The sequence below is a fragment of the Gymnoscopelus microlampas genome (assembly GCF_963454915.1).
Source record: "Gymnoscopelus microlampas genome assembly, chromosome: 16".
NCBI classification, from domain to species: Eukaryota; Metazoa; Chordata; class Actinopteri; order Myctophiformes; family Myctophidae; genus Gymnoscopelus; species Gymnoscopelus microlampas.
The window spans coordinates 41,259,633-41,287,312 of NC_139953.1; the positions used below are offsets into that span (position 1 = coordinate 41,259,633).

Genomic DNA, 27,680 nt, shown 5'->3' on the forward strand with positions numbered 1-27,680 from the left:
TGCATTACAGTTTTACAAGTGTGCTTGCCCTGTAATATACAGAAATAAGGTTTTCACATAACAGCTCTAAGACGGTGCACTTCACATACATGTCTGACTATAAGCTCTACACACAGTACAATCAATGTTAACCAATGAGACCGTGAAGCCTGATTATACTTTGGTGCACAACGGCCTTCTCTCAACGAAATAGCATCATGTACAAGCTTGAAAAAGAGAGCTTGCGCTCAATGGGCTTCCCTGAATTAAAGAAAAGGAAAAAGAAAGAAAGAAAGCTCACAGCGGGTCGCAATTGCGATGCGTTGTGAGCTTGTAGAACGGTTGTGTGCTTGTAGATTTGCTATTTTCAGTGGGCATGTAGATTGTCGACTGTGTTGTTGTTGTTGTACATCAGTGTTAAATTAACACTGAGGATTTTACTGTGTAGTAAAACCCAGAATGCGCCCCAGATGTCTGCCATCAACCACCCAGTATGGGTGTGTTCTTAACCCATTGAGATCTGAAGCCGATTTTACATGCCTCCTAAATCTCAACAGTTTTCTGAAAAACGTTTGTTTCTATATCAGTGGTGCTCAATCTTTTTCATGTCAAGGACCCCCAAAATTATGTATTTGGCCGTGGACCCCCATCACAATATTTTGCTCCAGGGACCCCCAGAAGCAAAGATTTGAGTTAAAAATGTTCGCTTTAAAACAATATATATTCAAAGATTTGCACACATTTTCACGATTTTTCAAAAATAGCAGATCTACAAGCTCGTAGCGCGGCACTCGATATACAAGCTATGAGCTTGTATATCTAATATTTTTGAATAGCCCAAAGTGTAAAATAATGCTTTTTAGCTCAAATCTAAACATGACAGTTACAGGTCTTAATTGGTTAATGATTCGTTTCTGATCTCAGCCGACCCTCAATCGTATCTCGAGTTGCATTAGCCTAGCATGTAGCCTAGTTATGTTAGCACATGCGACATTGCTCCTGGTATAAATAGATAACGTTAGCAGGCTATCGACTATGGAATGTCACTGCATCAATGCAAAATCGTCCGCGTCTGCGTTACATCTTTGAATCGATAGATTTCCACACCTCTATCTAACACTAGAGATCATGAGAGAGGTGTGTTTGGAATAAAAAGCTGTCTCTCTCTCTCTCTCTCATGGAGAGATGAGAAGGAAAAACATCTCTCTTAACTCCATGGCCATGGCCGTGAGCACTACTCATCATCACCTCAAATATGTCAGATTGAACAAGCGTAAACTTTTACTCATCATGTGTCGTGACACAGCACAACACAACACAGGTGAGCTGCAGGCTGTGACATGCAACGACAGGCTTCAAGATCCAAGATACAACATGCTGTGAGATGCAGCAGGCTGCTGCTTCATTCTTCACATGTCTGAAAACCCAGTCCTATTGGGAACAAACGCCAGCTCAAATTAATTTAACCCATTAATACACAGGGGATGATGTCAACAACAGGGTTCGATTTGCTAGGGCAGTGGTTCCCCAAAAAAACTTTTAGCTCAAGACCCAAAAGAGAAATTAAGACGTTTGCCCAGGACCCAAACTAGTAAAAAATAGTCGCTTTGCGCCGTGTTGTGAGCTTGAAGATCTGCTATTTTCACTACTTCTTAATCGTTTAAAAGTATTTGATTTATAATGTGTATTTATGAAATTCTTTTGACAAATGTTGGATTTGTTTTTAATTGATGAAAAAGTTGTAAAAGAAATGTTCATCTTTTAAAAAAATTATATATATATATATATAATAAAAAAAAGAGAAACTAAAAAAGGGAGACATTTACTCGCGACCCATAAAAATTGGTCCGCGACCCAAACATGGGTCATGACCCACTGTTTTGGTAAACCGTATGCTAGGGAGGATGGGGGAGTAAAATCCATGCCTCTGCTCAGTGCTTTTGAGCCCCCCCCCCCCCTCCCCCACCACCCCCAGCCTCCGGTCATTATTTTTTATGGCCTGTATATAGTGTTCTACCAAGTTCTGGTGTCGGAAACTGTGTCAGTTTGAGGTTTGTTGTTGTGTGGGAACATCTCATCTGTGTTTGTTGTCGTCACGGTGATAAGCCATTTGTTGCGGAGTGCACCGTGTTGCTTATCTGAACTGAACTGTTTCCCACAGAGTATTCATTCTTTTATTTTTCATTTCAAACCAAAGATGTCCAGCTGTTGTCCACTATTTAGACTTTTGAGGATGTGATTTAAAGGATTGTCCGGTAAATCCAACATGTTTTGGCACTGTCCACAATTGTCATTATTCATGTTTGCATTGCTTCAAAGAGATACCACATCTCTGTCGGGGGAGGTTGACTCAACTCTTGGCCACAGTAGATCAGTTAGCACAGTGGTTCTCAACTAGTCGTCTGGGGACCACCAGTGGTCCTTGAGGGGGTTCCAAGTGGTCCCCAGCTAAATGATGGAGACTTGATAACCAAATGGACCCTTTATTTGGTCCATTTGGTTTCATTTTACGCTCTCAAGAGTTCAATTATTGTTAAACAATCTGCATTAATTAATTAAAGAATCGTTATTTTAATCAACGTTGGCCTGTAGTCTCTCCTATTGGTAGCAACATCAACACAGCATGGAATTGTGGACAACATCTTATCCAACGATAACAAAATAACAAGTCTTGGGTCTGAGAGTCTAAATCTCATCAAATGGTGCTTCCGTGGCTCAAATGCCGAATAAATAATGGACCTTTGGTATGAAAAGGGTTGGAAACACACTGATTTTAAAGGATTGTCCAGTAAATCCAACGTGTTTTGGCGCTGTCCACAATTGTCATTATTAGTCATGTTTGTCATGGTTCAAAGAGACACCACATCTCTGTCGGGGGGGGGAGGCTGACCACAGTAGATCAGTTAGTAGCAGCGGCAGGGTGATGATTTGTGCTGACCCCGTGTATCCAATGCAACAGCAGACGCCTGCAGGCATCTCCGATTAGCCGCGGTCACACTGGTCCAAAGTCCTGTCACTATGGTAACTTAAACATGCCTATTGTTCACAGTGAGAATAGGTCGACTGACTCAGAAACCACATCTGCACTGAGAGAGAAAAAAACAACACGCACATTAACTATTTAAACGATAAACAAATCTATTCCTAGCCCCGGCTTGAACACCCAAGCATTGCATAAGGTCAGAGATGAATAGCAGTATTTTACGGTGGTAAAGGTTAAATACAACCAAATTGTATTCATAAAACACATTTAAAAACCCACTGTTGACCAAAGTGCTTGTTGACACGAGTCACAAAAACATAAAACAATAAAAACACAAACAGTTTAAAAGAGGAAAGGACTAAAATAATAAAAGCATTAAGACAAAAAGAAAACGAAAGCAACTCATACCAAGTTAAAAGCCAAGAAATGCAGAAAAATCAGAAAAATAATTTTAGATTTTTGCGTTGGCTATTAAAAATCTTGATAAATCTTGAATAATTTTAAATCATTTTGAATTGCGAAAAAGTTTGAGAACTTCTGATTTAGAAGCCGTTTGTAAAATCGGGTGTTAAGCAGTTAGGACGCGCAGAGGCAACTCTTTACAGAGTTTGGACGCTACAACGGTGCAATCTCTTGTGTGCTTCGGCTTCAGCTTGACCTTGGTTCAACCAGCAGCATGTGGTTGGTGGACCGCAGTGGTGTCGATGGGACAATGTGGTTGTAAAAGTTCACATAGATAGGTTCTCACTATGAATTGAGTACACGGGGACCCCATTTGAAACAAGCCATTAGGCTTTCATGGGCTTTTCAATCCTATTTAGTTGACCTTGTTAAAGCTACTATGGCCTATTTAAGAAAATAGCCAATCTACAAGCTCACAATGTGTCAAGATGCAACCGGTGGTGAGCATATAGATTGGCTATTTTTTGGAAAATCTTTGCCCAAATGGGGATGCCAGGTTGTAGGCGAACGATAACAATAACAATCAATCTTAAAATGTACAGGGAGCCGGTGAAGGGACTAGGGAAGACATGTATGGGTGTTTGAAATGTTCTCTCACTTGCTGTGTTTCTGTTAAAAGATGTGCTGTTACATTCTGGACTGATTGCAAGCGTGAGAGGGAGGCCTGGCTAACTCCAACATTACAGTAGCCAAGCCGGGGTCGAGATGAAAACATGTACAACCCTTGTTTCAGAATCACAGAATTATTAAAAGGACTTGACCTTAAGATAAGATCCTCTGCTGGAAAAAAAGCTGGATTAGATCACCGAGTTGATCTGTTTGTCCAATTTAAAATCACTGTCCGTGATCACACCCAGATTTGTGCTATACAGTTTGTTCTCGCCAAGTCGTCTGTTTGTAATAATGCAGCTGTTTTATGTAGCCAGCTGTTCTTACAGGTTTGTGTTTCAAAATCAGAAACACATTATTGCTTTGTATGAGGTTCATGCAAGGAATTTCCTTTTAGCATCTGCTACAGAGACGAGCCAACATCAAGACGTGTATGTAGTCTTTCGCCTACAACGAGGCAGTTTCTTGCACATAGTCGTGGGTCAGTTGTTAACCCAACAACAAGATAGTGTCGTCTGTAGTCTTGCGTCAGTTGTTAATCCAACAATAAGACATTATCTTGGCTTGGTCTTGCGTCGGTTGCTAAATGTCTTGGTACTTTAACATAGTAAATGACTGAATTACTGGACATCCACTGCCTTGATAGTCGGTTGTTAACCATTTAAAGCCTCATGTCAAAAATAGAAGATCTGCAAGCTCACACAACGTATCGTGAGCTTTTAGATCGTCAATTCGTTTACATTTCTGGAAAATGTTTTTTTTGTGTCATGATGCATGCCCAAAATGGGGACACCCGGGGGAAAGCGGTTACATTTATTTTTTCAGTCTAAGCTGACTGCTATAATTTACTCTCATGGTATTCGCTCAATTTTTTTTGCATAATTGCTTTCTCTCTGCAGCCAGCTTTCCAATTGCTGCTCGCAGATGGTGCCATCATTTGACATGTAGTTGGTCCAGGTCACGCTCGCTCATGAACATCGATTTGTCCACCGCTGCTCACGCATGCAGACAGTTAATGCGTGGACACAGCTCGACTGGATCACTTAACAGTCATGCATGCATGCAGCCTGGCTGTTACACTGACAGCTATGGATGCACACAGCTTAGCTGGATCACTGACAGTGATGCATAAGATGCATGCATCTGTCTCACTGACAGTTACAGTAGTATGCACACAGTGTGGCTGGATCACTGACGGTGATGCGTGAGTTTCAAGTCCAGGGACTCGTGATCACCCTTTAGAAGTTAATGATCGCAGACCAACAGGTGTGTCTCCAAACTCTCCATCCATATTAATAAAATCATCGCAAATCATCCGTGTTTGTACAGCAGAGACGAGACGCGGTGTTGACAGAGCGACTCTGGGTGATTTATGGAGGCGTTGATAGGTACTGTACTCGTTGACAGATGAACTGCAACAGAGAATAGTTGTCAACAGTGGCTAACGCTGCAAACTGGGTTTTCCTGCTGCATGTACGGTAGCATAAATGGGGTTGCTTGTCAATTTCTCGTCATCATCTTATAGCCTTTGTAAACCATATTGTTCCGTTTGTTTTTCAGCTCTTAACGCATTAAGCCTGAGGTTCCGATTCTACAAAATGTCTTCTAAATCCCAACAGCTTTTTGAAAAAACCTGTGTTGCTATGTCAGTGGTTCTCAAACTTTTTCATGTCAAGGACCCCAAAATGTATATGTATTTGGCCACGGACCCCCATCTCAAAATACTTTGTTCCAAGGACCCCTAGAAGCAAAGATTTGAGTTACAAATGTTCGCTTAAAAAATATATATATATTCAAAGATTTGCACACATTTTCTCGATTTTTCAAAAATAGCAGATCTACAAGCTCATAGCGCGGCCGCGCTATGAGCTTGTAGATCTACTCTTTTTTTTACCGAGTGCCGCGCTATGAGCTTGTAGATCTGCTATTTTGGAAAAATCGAGAAGAGATTTTTTAGATTTTTCTTCTTTTAAAAAACTGTTAGGATTTAGATAACAATTTTAAGAATGGCCTCAGGTCTCAATGGGATAAGGAAGGGAGCTGCAATCCGTTCACAGACTCATGTCTGCTCCACCATGATATAACCGCTCATTCATTCATGTCCGTTGCCAATGACATGAGACCACCAACACCTCAGGAGAGATGACTGTATATACACCGCCTCTTCTCGAGGCTCGTCCTGAGGTCTGCTCCTGTTACACAACAGCACTAGGGTTTCTGAACGGGGCCTAAAATATTAAGGGACATGCTGTGTGTACGCACTTGACACAGTCCTCGCTCTGCATGGCTTTGGATCATGACCTTTTCCTCTGCTACAGGCTGCAGTGGGGATTGGGGTGCGGATAATATGCCACTAAACTGTTTACATGGAAATAAACCACTAACCGTTTAAGTCAATTTTACTCAAGCACATACATTAATCCATTAACCCTTTCAGACCTGGAACGCATCTGTGTCACTTTAGATTTCTTTGGCTATTCAAAAATAGCAGATCTACAAGCTCATAGCGTGGCACCGAGTGCCGCGCTACGAGCTTGTAGATCTGCTATTTTTGAAAAATCATGAAAAAATATTTTTTATATTTTTTTCAAAAAACTGTTAGGATTTAGAAAACATTTAAAGAATCGGACTCAGGCCTTAATGGGTTAAGACCAGGAACGCATCTGTGTAATTTTAGGTTTTTACTGTAGCTATAACCATTATTTTTATACTTTGGCTATTCAAAAATAGCAGATCTACAAGCTCGTAGCGCCGCACCGAGTGCCACGCTATGAGCTTGTGGAGCTTGTGGTTTAAAAAAAAATCTTGAACATTTGTGCAAATCTTTGTTTTTTTGAAACAACGTTTTTAACTCAAATCTTTGCTTCTGGGGGGTCCCTGGAATAACATATTTTGATGGGGATCGGTGGCCAAAATCACAATTTTGGGTGGTCCTTGACCACCACAGTTTGAGCACCACTGATATAGCAACAAAGGTTTTTCAGGAAAATGAAGACATTTAGACATGAGTCATATGAGAGTTACAAATGTTCGCTTTAAAAGCTAACATTTGTAAAAGCTATATATTCAGATCTACAAGCTCATAGCACGGCACTCGGTGCGCACTATGAGCTTGTATATCTGCTACTTTTTTAATAGCCAAAGAAATCTAAAATGACAGATGCGTTCCCGGATTGAATGGTTTAAAATATAATTTATAATATAATTGTTCATCATACAATAACTGTGCTGCTCTAGCAGTGTTACTCACCGCCTGTTTTTCAAAGCGACAGACGGCGGTTCATAGACAGGATTGAACACATGAATTAGTTCTACAACGCTTCATTCTAATATGGGATGCACACACTGCTATTTCTATCACAACGAAGCTCCAACGTGCGCCACTACTAGTGACAGTTGAACCAGGCTACTACGTCCAGACTCAGAGCGATATTAATCCAGCTGCATCTATGCATAACGTATCCAAGGTTGCCACAAAATCGATAAATATTAACTTCAAAACAAGCCATACCTGTTGGGTTTCACTTTAGTTTAGAATTGCTTGGCTTCTAAAATAATCAACATGTGTTGCTCTGAAATTGTAGCTGAAAAAGATTCAACTAGGAAAACTTTCCAGAAAGACAGATTGATTCATTTTAGGTTCACCATAGGCTCTGTCCATACGAATAATAATGATAACAAAATAATAATGATAAACCTAATTTATAGAGCACTTAGAAAGTGCGTTTTAAACCGGGGAAAAAAAGTGTGAAAAATGGGCTGTGTTTAATACAAATACTAAGCGAATCAACAATAATAAATGAATAATGAGACATGCTGACAACTGGCCAATGTGGACATACATGTACAGCAGAGGTAGACAACCTTAGGCCACAGGTGGCAACATTGGCACAGAGGAGGGTATAATCACTAGCATAAGTGTGACAAAATTCGATATATATATTGTGGTTTAATAAATAGGCCTGGCTAGTAGCCTACATATTAAAGAGGTTATTTCAATAGGCAACCGCTCGCAAGCGTGTGTATGCACGAGCACGTGACGTAGCGCTCCACTAGTAAAACAATCCACAGTACACCACTGGTCATACTGACAACTGGGGAGGAAGGTGGACCTTGATATGGGTCAACTCTATCCTCCTCACCTGATGAAGGTAAACACAGGCCTGTCCAGTGCCCATACTTTTCCTGGCCCTGGGGCATTTGTGTGGACCTAGTTTTGACTGTGGGACACGACACAACATCTAGCTATGCACAAACAGCTCTGCTTTTTGTTGGTTGTGGTCAGTCACTAACAGGCCAGAACAAAGAACTCCACGCCTATTAGAGGATTGCAAGCCCAGGCCAGGCTACATGTTAGAATCATTACCAGTACATTGACACAGGACCCTGCGGGCAAAGCATTATTGCTGAGTCAAAATGATGACATCGATAATATCCAAACAGATGTTAGCCTTCACACTGGACTACGGAAGCATGATGAAAGCACAAAGTGTGTGTGTGTGTGTGTGTGTGTGTGTGTGTGTGTGTGTGTGTGTGTGTGTGTGTGTGTGTGTGTGTGTGTGTGTGTGTGTGTGTGTGTGTGTGTGTGTGTGTGTGTGTGTGTGAGTGTGTGTGTGTTTTACAGGGTTGTTCAAAACGTAATACACCCGAATACAGCGAGACATCGATGACAGGCCAAAACAGTAGTGATATTTCTGCTGAATAATGCAATATCAATGAAACTGTACTCTGACATACAACTTCATTTGTAGTAGAGAGATTCTATGACACAACAAAGCTGTCAGAAAGTGTTTTCTTAGATTATGGATAGTGTATTAATCGATAATTGTAATTTGTGTAGCCCTAGGCCAACAGGAATGCTGTTGGCTTACACATGGTTTCTCCAAAATGCATTTTCTAGCCAAGATGGATCGTTGACAGGGAGCTTGGATCACTGGTGAGCCAAAACATAAATCCTGGGAGTTATTTAACCAGGTGCAAAACAATTGCAACAATAGCTGATCTACTAGCTCACAACACGTTGCTATGCGATGCACCTATACACCGTTTTCCCGTCATATGACAAAGTATACAGGGCTAAAGTGCTTAAAAGGGGGACATTAAAGGGGCTCCAGGTATGGAACCCTGGGGGACCTCGGTCAACTGAAGGACATGGGGTTCAAGTGGTTAACAGGGGTTTTCCTCAAGAGCCGAGATGCAGGCTTCCAACACCATCATCCACCCTGCATCCTGCATTCAGCACACACACAATGGACCCTTTTTACAGACCGCCGCAGCTAATTCAATTGATAAATGAGTCTGTCTGATTAAGGAAGGCCAAAGAGCAAGCACTGACAATAGTCAATAGTATTGTCAATGGTTTGCGAACTGGTACGCCCAGGCTAAACCAAACACATACCCTCTATTAATCTTTATCATTAGCTAAGTTTATTGCTATGACACGTCTGTTCAAAGGGGTCTAATATACTATACTCATTGCCATTGAAGTTCAGGTGTCGTAACTGTGTGTGTGTGTGTGTGTGTGTGTGTGTGTGTGTGTGTGTGTGTGTGTGTGTGTGTGTGTGTGTGCGCATGTGCAACTGTGCATACGGGTATGTGACAGAAGGAGCAAACGGTTCCCACAGCTCTGTCGCACAACACCACACATGCATACACAACAGACATTTCTCTCTCTCACACACACACACTCTGACAACAGGCTGTGACCTCACTTCCTTTGACATCAGGTGGGGGGATGGGAGAGGCACAAGGCAGTAAAACAACCCTGCGTCCCCACACCCACCCTCCCCTCCCTCCCTCCCTCCCTCCCTCCCTCCCCGGCTTGAATCTGAGCTATGCATGCACTGCCCTAGGAAAAGCCTTTCCTCGTTGACATATAAACACTGTGCTTCCTCCCGAGACAGACAGACACACAGGCCGGGCAGAGAGACAAAGAGCAGAGCGCCAACACGCTACCTCACCGGGGAAAAGTCACCCTAAACGACAATCTGCTTTTACCGGCCCCCAGTTCTTCTGGTGAACGTTAACATTTAACATTCGTATCAACATCAACTCAACACATACGCACGCACGCACGCACGCACACACACACACACACACACACACACACACACACACACACACACACACACACACACACACACACACACACACACACACACACACACACACACACACACACACACACACACACACACACACACACACACACACACACACACACACACACACACACACACACACACAGTCACACTCACACGAGCTAGGCAGCAAAACAAGCAGCACTCTCTGGTGGTTTCTCTCACCTCTAAAATGCATGAGGGCCACGGGCGGAAAGGGCCCGTTCGAGCTGGGAGCGTCCAGAACCATGCCGCCGGCAGCTCCGGTACCTGCCAACATCCGTGAGCAGAGGGCAGGGGGAGGGCTAGAGCGCGGGGCGAGCCCAGGCTAACGCAGCAACCAAGCCTCCATTTTAGCACAAACACACTCGGAGCAAGAAAATGAAGCTTCCCCCAGTGCTGGAGGGAACCAAGCTAGTTAGTGATGTCACTCCCTCACAGGGGCCGCCTGGTTGGACGGCCGCGGTCACATGGTGCTGGCTGTCAGAATGCATAAACATGAGGGAAGGGATTGGCTGGGGCGGGCTAGAAGAGGGGGGCTGGGGCGGGCAGAAGAGGGGGGGGGGGGGTGGGGGGTTGCTCCGGCTGTGATTGGAGGACTAGATCAAGCGACTCCCAACATGTGGGCCTGGGACCCAAAAATGGGTCGTGAGGATATTGCTAAATTTGCAAAACATTCAGATTTGAATGATAATGTAAGTAAAAAATATGTTAAAAAAATAAAAAATAAAATATCCTTCTTTAAAACCTTGAAAATGTTTTCATTGCAATACCAATAAATATAAACTTAAAAGTATAGTATGTTAGTTCCATTGATCCAAGCAGGAACATTTGATTGATCATTAACCCATTAAGACCTGAGGCCGTTCTACAAATGCCTTCTTCTAAACCAGGGGTCTTCAACAGGGGGTCCGGGACCCCTAGGGGGTCCTCAGAGCTACTATAGGGGGTCCACCAAATCTTTGTGTGATAGGATTCAATTTTTTTTACATTAACCACTTGAACCCTAGAATTCCTTTTCTGAGGGGAACTTTAGCCAAAAAATAGCAGATCTACAAGCTCTCAACGCCTCGCGCTGCGAGGCGTTGAGAGCTTGTAGATCTGCTATTTTTGGCAAAGAGTTATAGGTGTAGAGAGAAGAAAGAGCAGCAAAAGTTTATCTGAAACACAATTTTATACAATATAGAGTAGGGGGTCCCTGCTTCATCTCTCTCTCTCAGCTAGGGGGTCCTTGGCCTGAAAACGTTGAAGACCCCTGGTTTAGACGCAATCACGGCAAAACTCCAAGGCAAGAGGGAGTCCCGCTAAAACTACGTCACAGACAGATCGCACCATCAGTTTTGGCCTCCATTACAAAAGCTAAATGGAGTAAAAGCTCTGTAAGAGCTGTAGAGTTATGCACATTTCAATATTAACTGATGCAATATGGTCATGCTTGACGAAACTATCTTGTTTAGCCAAGATAAGCCTTAAATGTTAAACAAATGTTTACATTGTATAAGATTGTATAAGATGTGTGATTGATCACGACTACGCCAGTTTACACTGTGACGACAGGTACAACACCCTGTATGCCTCCTGCAATGTTATTTATGTCATCACAAATAACAAATGTTTTATTATACTTCCTCAATATTACATGGCGAGCTTTGTCTGTCATCTACTGTACTGAATGGATGCTCTACAACGTTGGTTCTCAAAGTGGGGTCCGGGGACCCCCAGAGGTACTTGAGGGGGTTCCAGGGGGTCCCCAGCTAAATGACGGGTCCATTTGGTTCCATTTGTACATTGATTTTACAATATAAATTGGGGTCCCAGTGGTATATATGCCATTAAATGGGGGTCCGTAGCCCTAATGCATGTCAAACTGGGGGTCCTTGAAATTAAAATGGTTGAGAATCACTGATAGAGCCGTAAAAACCCTCTCTTATCGGGGGTCCCTGGCTTATCTTTTCAAATGGGGGTCCGTGGGGTAAAAAGTGTCAATTTGCGGGTCCTTGACATGAAAAAGTTTGAGAACCCCTGCTCTACAACAGGGGTCTTCAACGTTTTTCAGGCCAAGGACCCCTTAGCTGAGAGAGAGAGACGAAGCAGGGACCTCCTCCACTACATTGCATACAATTTGTGTTGCAGATTCAACTTTTTAATAGATTTCATAGATGGCTTCATTGACTATCATCAGTGTTGTGTAAATCAATGTTTTGTTCATTTCAGACATTTCACCACTTAATCCTTCAATATTGTGTCCACTTGTAGATCTGCTATTTTTCGTCTAATGTTCCTAAGAATAGAGATGCCTTGGGTTCAAATGGTTAATCCTAATCACACAATGATTTGGCGGACCCCCTATAGTAACTCTGAGGACGAGGACCCCCTAGGGTCTGTTGAAGACCCCTGCTCTAAAATAGTGGCGGTCCCCAAACTGCTAACCTAAAAGATAAACTTTGGTGTCTCCCTCGGACCCAAAATTGCAAAAATACATTATGAATTAACCACTTAAAAATCCTATCTTAAAAAAATAGTGAAAATAGCTGAGCTTGTAGATCTTCTATTTTCATCATTTAGACTTTTTTGTTTTAATTTATAGAGTTTTTGAACATTTATGAAATTATTTTTATTGTAGTAAAAACAAAAACATATTTACTCATGACCTATAAAAATGGGTAGCGACCGACCCATGGTTTGGTAACATGCTAGTGAAGCTTATATATCCACGGGCCTTGTTGCTAGCAGTCTTGTGTGGGTTGTTAAATGTCATCTCTGTAACCAGAGGCCTTGAATGAACCTCATACTTGAGCTTCAGTCGATTATAAGTCGGAAATCGGGATTCCCCACTTCTTCCTAGCCAGGAAAGGATTGAATCACTTAAGCCTGACACGTCACATGACAAAAATAGCCAATCTACAAGCTCGCATATATCGTTTTAGCACTATTTTCGCTGATCTACGCCGGCATACTATGTGTATAAAATGAACCACTTGAAACCTAGCATTCCTAGTCTAGGGAACATTCAGTGAAAATAGCTGAGCTTGTAGATCAGCTTTTCTTTCAGCAAAACAATTTGGTGTAGAGGGAAGTAAATAAAGTGTGGAACAAGTACAGAGCCAAACTCGGTCAACTAAATCATTAGTTTACCAAGTACAAAGCGTTTAAGTGGTTTTAATAAAACATCCCTTTAGATGAGAGTTCCTAGCCAGGAGGTTGGGCTTGTTTTCTGAACCCCCAATTTTACACTTTGGCTATTCAAAAATAGCAGATATACAAGCTCATAGCGCGGCACCGAGTGCCGCGCTACGAGCTTGTAGATCTGTTATTTTTGAAAAATCGTGAAAATGTGCGCAAATCTTTGAATATATAATCTTTTAAAGCGAACATTTGTAACTCAAGTCTTTGCTTCTGGGGGGTCCCTGGAACAAAATATTTTGAGATGGGGGTCCGTGGCCAAATACATATCATTTTGCTGTCCTTGACATGAAAAAGTTTGAGAACCACTGACATAGAAACCTACGTTTTTTCAAAAAACAGGCCTTAATGGGTTAATTGATATCATATATGGACAAAATAGGGAGACTAGGTTGAAAGTTAATTAAAAAAGGTCAAGTTCACACCCAACACAACCCACAATAAACACACAGCAGCACTACTACCACTGAAGTAAAGTAACACATTCAGTTATGAAAGTGTAGTGTAGCACACACTAACAGCAGGGTACGCAAGCGGAAATCAGCTGAGGTTTGTCCGATGCAACAGAGGACGATCACGACGCTTCACCTGCCTCCTGTGAGCCAATGGGTGTGTGATGGTGTGCAAGCATTTGTGTTTTTACGTGCGTGCGTGCGTGCGTGCTTTCAGCGAATCTGTGTGCGAATGAGTGTGGGTGGCACTGGGTGTGCACATATGTTGCATTACAATAGTTGTACTTGTTGTGTGGGCATGCGTGAGTATATTTGCCTGACAGATGGCTCACCAGGAGAGCAGCCCTGGCCCAGGTGTGTGTGTGTGTGTGTGTGTGTGTGTGTGTGTGTGTGTGTGTGTGTGTGTGTGTGTGTGTGTGTGTGTGTGTGTGTGTGTGTGTGTGAGAGAAACATAGAGGCAGGAAGTCTATATGTGAATACACAGGACGTGTTTGCAGGATGCATCTCCATTACAGCACCAAGACATAAACCTCACATTTAGTAAAGTTGTTTCCGATAACAGTATCGGAAAAGCTGCCGATACCGCCTAAAAATGCTTTTATCGAGCGAGCATGGCAGTCTATGCCGTTCCGATACCAGGTCATGTATCACATGAGGACATTTAATTTACAGTCATATTTTGAATGTTTCAGTTGACTGTTTTATACTCTTACTGTACCGTTTATATTATTACTTTACTAACTTGTAGCTGCACAATTATTAATGGAGTTTAGATTCATTCCTAGATCCATGGTTCTCAAACCATTTCATTTCAAGGACCACCATAACTCTGAGAGTGTACAAATGGAACCGTAAGGGTCCATTTGGAACTCCTAGATTCTTTTTTACACACCGGTATCGGGTACTCTGCATCGACTGATACGCAAGTTATACCGATCGGAATCGGTATTGGGAAGTAAAAACTCGTCGGATTTGGAACATCTCTAACATTTAGAATATTGCTCATCAAGCCATACACTTACAGTACATATTTACCCCATCAAACAGAGCTCAGTGCTATGAAAATACAAAGAGGACTTTTGTTTGCTACCTCCTCAACTTAAGTTTCAATTTCTCAATCTGCGACGTTACATTGACCTACATTAGTGTAGGCAAAATGTTAAGACTAATAATACCCTATAAACGTTCAAAAATAATACAACCTTATTGATTTAATATGGTATTATATTGAAAATATAGAGAGTATCAACAGGTTTCTAACCAAATTTTAGGGCAGTGGTTCTCAACCAGTGGTCCTTGAGGGGGTTCCCGGGGGTCCCCAGCAAAAGGTGTTAATACATTTTCACCCCTTTATCCATATTGTATACGTTGGCTATCAAAAAATAGCAGATATACAAGCTCACAGCGCATCACTCCGTGCAGCACTGCAAGCGTGTATATCTGCTATTTTTGAACATTTTCGTAAAAATCTTTGAAAGTGCTTGAAGACTGTTGTTGAATTTCGCATTTTTCAACACAAATCTTCTCTTCTGGGAGTGCCTGGCACAAAACATTTTCAATATAGGGGTCCTTAGCATGAAAAAGGTTGAAAACCACTGATTTAGGGGTAAGAAAATGGGAGTGGATGCAAGCGCGTCCAATTGTACGTATTTAGTTCCACACAACGATTTCTCAAATGTACGATGAAAAACAGGTGTAAAATGTTTTGTCATACATCTGAGGACAGGGACGTGCACAGATAGACTCTAGGTGGCGCTAGAGCGCCTGCCCTTTGCCCTCTTGACCAGAAGTGCCCTTTTGAAAAAAAGAATGTTTTTTTTTTTCAGTTTACAGCAGGGGTCTTCAACAGGGTGTCCGGGACCCCTAGGGGGTCCTCAGAGTTACTACAGGGGGTCCGCCAAATCTTTATGTGATATGATTTTTCTTTTTACCATAACCACTCGAAACCTAGCATCCCTTTTCTGAGGAGAACTTTAGCCAAAAATAGCCGATCTACAAGCCCACAACGCCTCGCAGCGCGAGGCGTTGTGGGCTTGTAGATCGGCTATTTTTGGCAAAGAGGTATAGGTGTAGAGGGAAAAAAGAGCAGACCAAGTAAACAAAAAAAGTATAATTTACTTGAGCACCTGCCCCTCAAAATGTCTGTGCACGCCACTGTCTGAGGAGAACCCTGTGCGACGAACAGTGGCGTGTCCATTTACAAGTGTGGGAGGCTACACGCGGGCCTTCACACAGTACACATGGCCCCTGGTCTCATGTGAGTAAAAAGCCGACGGTCCCCCTGGTCATGGGGCACTCTCCTATCAGAAGGGCCGTTGTTCTGGTACAGGCCAACGCACCCACTCACTGTCATTTGCCTGCGGTTTCTCCTTCGGCACATGCGGGCCGAGGAGCAGCTTTCTATGAGTTCCCTCTCAAGCCTGAATTATACACAGAAAATAGCCGGTCTGGCCCGGACGGCTGGCGTAGTGGTCCGGGCACCTAGACCATTGGTTCTCAAAGTGGGGTACGGGGACCCCCAGGGGTACTTGAGGGGGTTCCAGGGGGTCCCCAGCTAAATGATGGATAGGAACCAAATGGACCCTTATGGGTCTGTAACTCTGAGAGAGTACAAATGGAACCAAATGGACCCGTTAGGGTCCATTTGGTTCCATTTGTACACTCTCAGAGTTAAATCTAACATTGATTTTACAATATAAATTGGGGTCCCAGGCATAGAAATGCCATTAAATGGGGGTCCGTAGCTCTAATGCATGTCAAACTGGGGGTCCTTGAAATTAAAATGGTTGAGAATCACTGCTAGAGCTGTAAAAAAAATCTTCTCTTATGGGGTCCTTGGCATAACTTTTCAAATGGGGGTCCGCGGGATTATAAGTGTCAATTTAGGGGTCCTTGACATGAAAAAGTTTGAGAACCACTGACCTAGACTGCTAAAGCCTGACAGTGTGTCGCGGGTTCGAATCCCGATCCCAGCGGCCTTTGCTGCGTGTCACTCCCCATTTCCTGTCAGTCTACTGTATACTAACAAATAAAAAGGGAGAAAAAGTCTAAAACATATTAAAAAAAAAAGAAATTAGCGGATCTACAAGATCAAGCTTGTAGATCTGCTTTTTTTCCCGGCACATGCCACGAAACCAGGCATCACAGTTCCCCCAGCTGTGGAGAGAGAGAGAGGAGACCTTGTGAGGCGTCATGGGTCCTGTCCTTGGTTTGTCGGGTTATGTGTTTTAGTGCCGACTTTGTGAGAATCCACAGCGTCGAACGGCGGCGATCTGCACTATAAATAAACAGTGGAACATTTCAGTGGGTCTGCTGATCCTTCTTCCATCCTGGTCCGCAGCAAGAAGAAGTGCTTAAGGCGTGAGTCTATTTAGAGAGAAGCGCCTATATCGACACACTATCACCAAAATAAAAAGAGAGAGAGATCCAGGGAGACAACTTTAACAGTAGCAGCCCCATGCCTGTTTCATACACAAAGCTTTTTAACCACTTAAACCCTATTTTATACTTACATTTTTCATTTTTTCCTTTGGCCAATGATAGCGTAAATAGCCGATCTACAAGCTCACAATATGTCGCAGTTTGACATGCATTTGGGGGTCCTCCTTGACATGAAAAAGTTTGAGAACCACTGATTTTAGCAACATAAGTTTTTTTTTTTAAACTGTTAGGATTTAGAAGACATTTGTAGAATGCCCCAGAAGCAAAGATTTGAGTTACAAATGTTCGCTTTTAAAAAATATATATACAGGGTTCCCACACATTTTTAACAATGAATTTTCAAAACTTTTCCAAAGTATTTTACCCCATTTCCAGGACTATAGAAATCATACAGTGCAATAATGAGACTCTAAACCAGTGTGCCATCAATGCCCCAAGAGAGACTCGAACGAAGGTGTCATGTGACAAAAAGAACAGATCTACAAGCTAACAACGTATCAAGTAGCACTGCATTTTACCACATTTTACCTGTCTTTCACGTAATGTTAGACAAAAACAATGTATTTCATTGCTGTCTGGCAGAAACCTCTCATCTCCGTATTTTAACTTTTTGTGTTTTTTTTGTAAATCATACAGCGTCACACAAAAGCATCAAAAGTAGCAGATCTACAAGCTCAAAACGCGGCGCGAAACGACGCGTTTTGAGCTTGTAGATCTGCTACTTTTGCCATTTTAGAATTTGACTCCTGAAAAGTAACAGTTTTGGACATATGAGGTTTCCAACCGACAGAGACGACAGCCAAAGATTTTCCAAAATATTTGATAAATTCCAAACCTTTTCCAGGGCCTGGAAAACAGTTTTTCTAATTTCAAAATATTTCCAGGAATTTCATGACCGTGGAAACCCTGTATATACAAAGATTTGCAAAAGATTTCATGATTTAAAAGAAAATAGCAGATCTACAAGCTCGTAGCGCGGCACTCTGTGTCGTTTTCACCCACTTGTGCCCGTATCCACGCACCGTCCATCTGGGCTATGCTACCACGCCTACATATACTGTGGTGTAAAATGGAATGAACAGCATACATTTGGGAAAATTGACTCCTTCACTCCCTGCATGTGCCAAAGGCCAAAGAGCCCATTTGCAATTACGGATTGATTGGTCAACAAACTAAAGGGAAAAATGGATGTGGATGGACTTTGTTCATTTTATAGTGGGATAATACCATGCCCCAAGCCAAGGGACACGCAGTCACTTACCAGGGGTTAACCCATTGAGACCTGAAGCCGATTCTACATGTCTCCTAAATCTCAACAGTTTTCTGAAAAACGTATGTTTCTATATCAGTGGTGCTCAATCTTTTTCATGCCAAGGACCCCCAAAATTATATGTATTTGGCCACGGACCCCCATCAAAATATTTTGTTCCAGGGACCCCCAGAAGCAAAGATTTGAGTTAAAAATGTTCGCTTTAAAAATATATATATTCAAAGATGTGCACACATTTTCACGATTTTTTGAATAGCCAAAAGTGTAAAATAATGCTTTTTAGCTCAAATCTAAAAATGACACAGTTCCAGGTCTTAAAGGGTTCCTGCATGACTCCAAAAGTTCAGCTACTCACCACAAGGCGGAGACATACACAGTAACACCACAGACAGACAGACACACACACACAGGTGGTAACAACTGTTGCACTGCCACTTCAGATGATGAGATGCAGTGACGCAAACACAGACAGTTGTTTTACAGGACTGATTGGGTGGATCGTTTCCATGTTTACCAAGAGATCTAAGCCCTGGACACACACTGTTCGACACCATCTAGTTTTATGACATAGTCCTCCAGAGGCATTCTGTTACAGACTGACAGTGGGAACAGGAGTTGGGGGGGGGGGGGGGGGGGGGGCATTGGGGTGACGATACACGTGTCATTATTATATCCACATTAACCCTGGACGGTGTCCTCCTTATTTTGGGCATGCCGTTATAGGCAAAGGTTTATTTTTCAGAATTTGACAACATGTTTAAATACTGTGTAGTAGAAAATCTATAAGCTTGCGATGCATCGCGATGGGACGCGTTGTGAGCTTTAACTCCAAGTATCCTATACTGTTCTTCTAAATCCTAACTGTTTTTTGAAAAAACTTGTGTTACTATGTCAGTGGTTCTCAAACTTTTTCATGTCAAGGACCACCAAATTGTATATGTATTTGGCCACGGACCCCCATCTCAAAATATGTTGCTCCAGGGACCCCCAGAAGCAAAGATTTGAGTTACAAATGTTCGTTAAAAATATATATATTCAAAGATTTGCACACATTTTTTACGATTTCTAAAAAAATAGCAGATCTACAAGCTCATAGCGCGGCACTTGGTGCCGCGCTATGAGCTTGTATATCTGCTATTTTTGAATAGCCCAAAGTGTAAAATAATGCTTTTTAGCTCAAATCTAAAAATGACACATATGCTTCTTCAGGTCTCAACTCATTCAGTGCCACATGACGTTTTTTTTCCCTTTTTTTTTTAAATGTTCAGAACCCAAGATACCATGATTTGAAAATGTTCTGCTCCATTCACTCTTTGTTTAACTTCTTACTTAAAAAGGCTGTATCTCGGCTCCTAAGCACTTTTTTTTTACAATGAATTTTGGCTGTGGCACTCAGAGCCAAACTGCCATAAATAAGCTGGGCACTGAATGAGTTAATGGGTTAATATTTTTTTTTTTCCAAACACATCTCAGCAACAGGGGGAAAGTGCTTGTATAAAATAATCAAACCAGCAGTCAGTCCTCCCCGCCAACCCGCTGTTCTACAGCACTGCCTGGGATATCAGTCTAAATGTCAGCTACTGATTCTATAGCAGCTCATATCAGCCAGGAGAGAGAGAGAGAGAGAGGGGGAGGGAGAGAGAGAGAGAGACAGACAGACACAGTAAACGATATTAGTTCATGTCTGCCAGACGCTGCTTATCTGAGCTACCAGCATCCTGAAGCGGCAAGGACCTGGTGGCATTAGAGGGCCTTATCTGTGGATTACACCCTAAATATAGACCCTTGGGGTTAAATCCAGCACAAAGTCCATTCCATCTACATTATGTCCTCTGCTTGTTTCAGTGTCTTGCGTAACACACTGCTGTGTGTGAGTGAGCTCGGCTGGTGATATATACACAGACGGGGCGAAAGTGGCCCCGATGTGCAAGCTAGCTCACACCACGCGGAACATTGGCGTGGGATGTGACGCGCCGTGAGCTTGTTAGATAGGCTTGTGTCACAATTATTTACATAATTATTTTTTGCATAATTCGTCATTATCGTTTCCACGTTGAAAGATTTTTATTATTTATTATTTTCAAATATTTAAAAAAGCAGAAATAGCTGATCTACACGCTTACAACGCGTCACTTTGTGACGCGTTGTAAGCTTGTAGATCAACTATTTCTGCTTTTATCTATAAAAATTATCAAATATGTCATTCAATAATGTCTTTGTATAATTCAGTTATTTGTCAAATCTGCCCTGTGCAATTTTTGATTAGGAAGCCTAAAAGGCTTCATATGTTCCAATGTTCAATGCCAAACACGCAATCGCTGATCGCAATTATAGAGTGACAATTCATCGTCAACTTAAATTTGTAATCATTACATTGCAGTCATTTAGCAGACGCTTTTAACCAAAGCGACTTACAATAAGTGCATTCAACATAGGTAGGGAACAAAAACTACTAATCACCAGAAGTCTTAAGTGCATTTTCTTCCAAAACAAGCAACCAAGAGTATACCTAGCGCTAAGGTAAAAGTGCAATATATCAGCTATCTATTTCCTTAAACAGATGAGACAAAATAGCAAAATCAAATGAGCAGGAGCTAAAACAAATAAGTGTATCGACTAAACAAGATCCAATACAACAATAGAAAACAAGCATTCGTACAACTATCACTAATCATGACAGCCCTAGTGAGATGGGGAGCCATCGGGGGATGTTCAGACACATCTGACCGTGGGGTGTGGGTAGGTGGGTTAGGTGGGTGGCAGAACGAGTGCAGTTTGTTAAAGCTGTGTGTGTCTGGTGTGCGTGGGCGAATATGTCTGTGTCATAAACATGATTTATATAAGATAAGAACGTAAGGTGTTACTTTAGGTTCATCAGGACTGAACCACAAGTAGGCCTGTGACACACTTACTACATTATCGCCTTATAGGAATTATTTGAGATAGTCACAATTATTTTTGCAGAATAATTTCCATTCATATGTATGAATTAATCTGTTGCAATTGCAAAATAGCGAATCTACAAGTTCACAAGGGGTCGCGACGCAACACGTTGCGAGTTTGTAGATCTGCTATTTCCACTATCGTTGAACGTTTTTGTGAAGTATAAAATGTGTGGCCATAGATCATCATAACATACAGTATGACACGTTGTTTGTCATATCTGGCCTGTACAATTTTAGATTACAAAGCCTACAAAAGGCAAACAGAAATGTCATTTGTATTTAAATGTTCCAATGTTCAATGCCAAAACACAATTAAATCATTAAATCATTAATCTCAATTACTTGCACGACAATTAATCATCAACTAAAAATCGGTAAGTTATGGTTATCGCTGACAGGCCCAAACCACATGCCCCACACACAGTCTACTGGCACAGTACCAGGCCTAGCCCGGGCTGTAAACATACAACAGCTTCACACGCCTGTAAAAGCGTCATGTTTACAACTCTCTGCAGACCATCAGAGGCGCTGTGACGTCTCTGAAGTCATTATGTGATTAGCTTCACTGACGGCAGGGCAGCGCTAACACACACACACACACACTACACGACTTTCAAAGTGGTGAGATCTCAGTGTGGTTCACACAGTCACTACACGACTTCCTTGCCTTGTACATCGGGTGTCTTTCCTGAGTCATTGTGGTTTACAGACTACATCAGGGGTCTTCAACACACTCTCAGAGTTAAATTAACATTGATTTTACAATATGAATTGGGGTCCCAGAGATATAAATGCCATTAAATGGGGGTCCGTAGCCTAATGCATGTCAAACTGGGGGGTCCTTAAATTAAAATGGTCGAGAATCACTGCTAGAGCCGTAAAAAATCTTCTCTCATGGGGGTCCCTGGCTTATCTTTTCAAATGGGGGTCCGCGGGCAAAAAAGTGTCAATTTGGGGGTCCTTGACATGAAAAGTTTGAGAACCACTGCCCTAAGGGGTCCTCAGAGTTACTACAAGGGGGCCGCCAAATCTTTGTGTGATAGGAACTTATTTTTTTTACATTAACCACTTGAACCCTAGCATCCCTTTTCTGAGGAGAACGTTAGCCGAAAAAAAGCAGATCTACAAGCTCACAACGCCTTGTGAGATTATAGATCGGCTATTTTCAGCAAAGAAGTTTGGGGTAGGGGGGAAAAAAAGAGCAGACCCAGTACCAAGTTTAAAGTGGTCAACTGTCTGAAAGTACACATTAACATGAATCCAAAACCGTTTTTGACAGTGCTGTCAAATTAGTCTATGATGCCATCTAATTAAAAAGTTAATATGCAACACAATTTTATACAATATGTAGTTGGGGGTCACTGCTTCATCTCTCTCTCAGCTAAGGGGGTCCTTGGCTCTGAAAACGTTGAAGACCCCTGGACTACATGACTGATCGGCAACAGGTGGGGGGGGTCACACATTACAAGATGGTTCAACAGGAGCCATCTATGACATAATATCAGTCTGATCTCGAAACTACATTTTGCCACGAAAACACACCAAGAGGAAGTGACATTGACAGGAAATGTTTTACTTCCAGAAATGGATGTCTGCACGAAACGTGTAGTCCAAGTAGTTTGTGTGCAAAAACAAAAACAAAATTAAGAAAGAGAAAATAATGTGCAGGTATTACAACGGCGCCCTGTCGGCGATTTTTGAACTCGCCGACAGGTCCAGATATTTAGGAAGCATGATATTATCTTTTAATTTTGTTATTTTTTGAGCGGTGTAGCCGCTCCCATAAGTGGGGTTGGGACACCTCATTAGTACACCCTTCGCTGTACTGTGATTGGCTAATAATAGCACACCCCTCTACATTAGTACACCCCTAGCTGTACTGTGATTGGCTGACTCTATTGGCTGACTCTATTCAGCACTGTGATTGGCTAGCGAGACACATGATGAAATTAATAACCTATAAATAGGACTATGCACTTAAAAGAAAACAGTTTTTTTTAAGTGAGCTTCCATCACTGTGATGACCACACCGCTCACTTCACACTGGGTGTGATTTTTTTTATTTACATTTTTAACCCACGATTTTGTCACCCATTTTTTCACACAGTGCCAATTGCCTAAGCATGTAATCCTGGTAGTTGCCCCGGTAGGACATATCTTTTGAATGTCTGCGACGCATCTGCGAGTGTCTCCAGCATGCTTAGACTGTGTCTTTGTCAGTTCACACACAGCGATCAATGCTCACGGGAGCGAGCACCGATTTGCCTCTGATCTGGGGGGCTTTTGCCAGCTTTGTACAAAACCTGTTGGCGAGTGAAAAAGTAAGGGCTACAATCGTGTAGTCTGAACTCGGCTTAAGGTGGCTTGTTTTGTTAAATACCTTTGAAGGCGGGCAGCTTCTGCAGCTCTCTGTTGTTGCTGAGGCTGAAACGAGAGGAGCTCTGCCTCTTGTCCTTCTTGACAGGAGTCTGGGAAGCCGACAGCTTCCCCTTCAGCAGCTGCGTGGTCGGAGGGACACTGTTACTGCTACTCTTCCGGTTGGACCCCTGCTGGGAGAAGACACAAAGACAGTCTGCGTTAATGCGTTAATGACTTGGACATCCAAGACAAGACAGGCTGAGAAAGTCAGAGTCAACACACTTGACAATGTATTGAAGAGGTGCTCCGATCCGATCGATTTTCACTCCAAATGACTCGATCAGTGATCGGCAATTTACCGATCAAGCTGCACCATTTAAGTGCCATAAAAGTCAATCAGATATATAGTATAATATTGTTTCGCAGCTTTGTGACAGGCCCAGACATGTTCCCCTTCCCACCCATACACACACAGACATAGGTTCTGACTTCTGACATAATAATAATTTTGGAATATTGGAATTTTCCAATTACTCACAAGATCGGTATAGACCGATCGTGAGAGAAAATAAATCGGTGATCGGTCCCAAAAAACTTGATCGGAGCACCCCTAATGTATTGATTAGGGCTTGGCGACAAATATCACAATATGCATAGCATTGTGAGCTTGTAGATCGGCTATTGTCCCTATTTTGGATGATTTTGTAAACATTTTTCAAGTATAAAATAGGGTGATTAAAACCAGTAAATCCCAGAAGATATATATCATTATATTCATAATTAATATAACATTGATATATTGCTCATCCCTAGTAGACATCTCCAGTATGAAAGAGTGATTTAAGAAACAAGCCAAAATATTTGGATTGTCTTTGTGTCTTTAAACTGTGTACAAATATTTGTCAAATGTTTAACCAAAATCAACTAATGTGCAGTCTGATTCCAGAAAGTAAACACAATATTGTCTATGTCATATACCATGGAGCAGTGGTTCTCAAACCTTTTCATGTCAAGGACCCCCAAATTGACACTTATTAGCCCGCAGACCCCCATTTGAAAAGATATGCCTCAGGGACCCCCATAAGAGAAGATTTTTTACGGCTCTAGCAGTGATTCTCAACCAAATTTAGAGGACCCCCAGTTTGACATGCATTAGGCTACAGACCCCCACTTAATGGCATTTCTATCACTTGGACCGCAATTTATATTGTAAAATCTATGTCAATGTAACTCTGAGAGTGTACAAATGGAACCAAATGGACCCGTTAGGGTCCATTTGGTTCCATTTGTACACTCTCAGAGTTACAGACCCATAATGGTCCATTTGGTGCCTAATCTATCATTCAGCTGGGGACCCCCTGGAACTCCCTCAAGGACCCCTGGGGGTCCCCGGACCCCACTTTGAGAACCAATGTCATATACCATGGAGAATACTTGATTCAAATTGACTGGGAGTGCATTATTCTTTAGATAAAGAAACGGCTTCATCACTGTTCTAAACTAATATGCATTATGATAAAAAATCTGTACTGTATTAACGGTTATTTAAGATAACATAAGATAAAGCCTATCCTTATAAAGGTATTTAGCAGACACTCCACTTAGCAGTTAATCCAATGCAATTTACTAAGTGGAGGATCAGAATAAATGAACAAGTAAACAGTGTACAGAAAACAATTAAGTGCTACAAATAAAGTAACTAGGATAACCAGGTAAATATCAAACCCAATGTGTCTAAACAACATGCTATCTAAATAACATTTGTGGACAATCAAACAGTATAGTCTAAAATCATTGGTTCTCAAAGTGGGGTTTGGGGACCCTTGAGGGAGTTCTGTACTCAGTGAGCATACAAGGGTACGTTAGGGTCCATTTGGTTCCATTTGCACGTTCTCAGAGTTAAATTAACATTGCTTTTTACAATATATATTGGGGTCCCAGAGATAAAAAATCCATTAAATGGGGGTCCATAGCCTAACGCACGTCAAACTGGGGGTCCTTGAAGTCAAAATGGTTGAGAATCACTGCTAGAGCCGTAAAACTCTTCTCTTATGCGGGTTCTTGGCATATCTTTTCAAATGGGGGTCCGCGGGCTAATAAATGTCTGTTTTGGGGGTCCTTGACATGAAAATGTTTGAGAACCACTGATCTAAATAACATATATGACCAAAGGTCAACGTGAACAACCGTATTAGTGTTTCTAAGTAAGTATTAGTGCCCTTTGTTTACAGGGAATGGAAACCTTCATGCTACGGCTACAATGACGTTCTAGAGTAGACAATTGTTTTGCTTCCATGTTTGTGGCAAGTGTACGGAAGGCCGTTTCCTGTTTCAGAATGTCAATCCCTCCGTGTGAAATTTTGCTTCCATTGAGCCACAAGAGAATCAGGCTGAGGGTTAGACACTTGCGGTGTGGCTTGCATGAGGTGTTGTTACAATTCATTCCCAGTGGTGGCAGAAGTACTCTTAGTAAAGTACTAAAGTACTTTTACTTAAATATTACTTAACCCATTGAGACCTGAAGCCGATTCTACATGTCTCCTAAATCTCAACAGTATTCTGAAAAACCTATGTTTCTATATCAGTGGTGCTCAATCTTTTTCATGTGAAGGACCCCCAAAATGATATGTATTTGGCCTCGGACCCCCATCAAAATATTTTGTTCCAGGGACCCCCCAGAAGCAAAGATTTGAGTTAAAAATGTTCGCTTTAAAAATATATATATTCAACGATTTGCACACATTTTCACGATTTTTCAAAAATAGCCCAAAGTGTAAATAATGCTTTTTAAAAATGACATAGTTCCAGGTCTTAATGGGTTAAGTATTATATACACAAAATAAAATAAAAGGGTCAAAGATAAAAGCACAATCCACACACATGGTAAGTTAAATAGTACGATTTAGCATTTAAATGCATTCATCCTGGCATTCATATTTTAACAACATTAAAAAAAAGTATTAGGTTTAGTTAACCACTTTCAACTTGGCAGACCCATTTTGGGCAGATTATTAAAACTCGGTGAAAATCTTCCAAATGTTTCACAAATCTTAGCGAAAATAGCAGATCTACCAGCTCACAACGTATCGCATTGTGAGCAAGTAGATCTGCTATTTTCTGCTTTTTATTTGTCATATGACGAGTGGTTAAAAGCCCCTAAGACTTAGGGGAGAACGGCATCGAGTGTTGTCTACAATATTGGTTCTTTAATTGCGGTCCGGTCCCAGCAAAATGAGTTAATATAGTGTCACAATCATTTTAACCACTTAGCTTTGGCTATTCAAAAATGGCAGATATACAAGCTCATAGCACGGCACGAGTGCCACACTATGAGCTTATTTTTGAAAAATCGGGAAAACGATCGTGCAAATCTTTGAATGTATATTTTAAAGCGAACATTTGTAACTCAAATCTTTGCTTCTGAGGGTCCCTGGAACAAATAGGGGTCCGTGGCCAAATACATTTTGGGGGTCCTTGACATGAAAAAGTTTGAGAACCACTGGTCTACAAGAGACAACCAACCCACTCAGCCATGGAGAAGACTTGTCTAAAAGCTAGCCTTAACCCCTGGGGCCAAAGAAATCCCATGAAGGTTTGTTGTTGTGTGGATGTGGAATCTAGTGAATGTGGGCCGTTTCTCACGGCTGGTGCCACCTGCCTGCCAGCTATTAGGATCCATTCATCAACACGCACCTGACAGCACACACACAGGGTCAACTTCAGCCACTGCAGCTGTGGACCCCTCGCGTCACCAGTTTTTTAGGCATGTAACGATTAAATCAATTCAAACTGGTGACAACATTTTTTTTTTTTTTTAAGTATTGCGATGCAAAAAATAGCCAAAAAAAGAAGAAAATACAGGATCTTTGTAAGAGAACT

At 41.8% G+C, this 27,680-nt stretch overlaps 1 protein-coding gene across 5 annotated transcripts in view; it reads right to left on the reverse strand.

Annotated features, from left to right (window-relative positions):
- LOC311063718 (serine/threonine-protein phosphatase 2A 56 kDa regulatory subunit gamma isoform-like) overlaps positions 1-27,680 on the reverse strand; it is a 55,194-nt gene that overhangs the window by 20,722 nt on the left and 6,792 nt on the right. For 2 of the 5 annotated variants that reach the window (XM_084083267.1, XM_084083265.1), the window contains exon 3: positions 23,824-23,992. In XM_084083267.1, the coding sequence (XP_083939393.1) occupies positions 23,824-23,992 (169 nt within the window). Of the gene's footprint in view, positions 1-10,338; positions 10,569-23,823; positions 23,993-27,680 lie in introns of those variants that run through there. The other 3 variants (XM_084083266.1, XM_084083269.1, XM_084083268.1) reach the window with 3 other exon arrangements.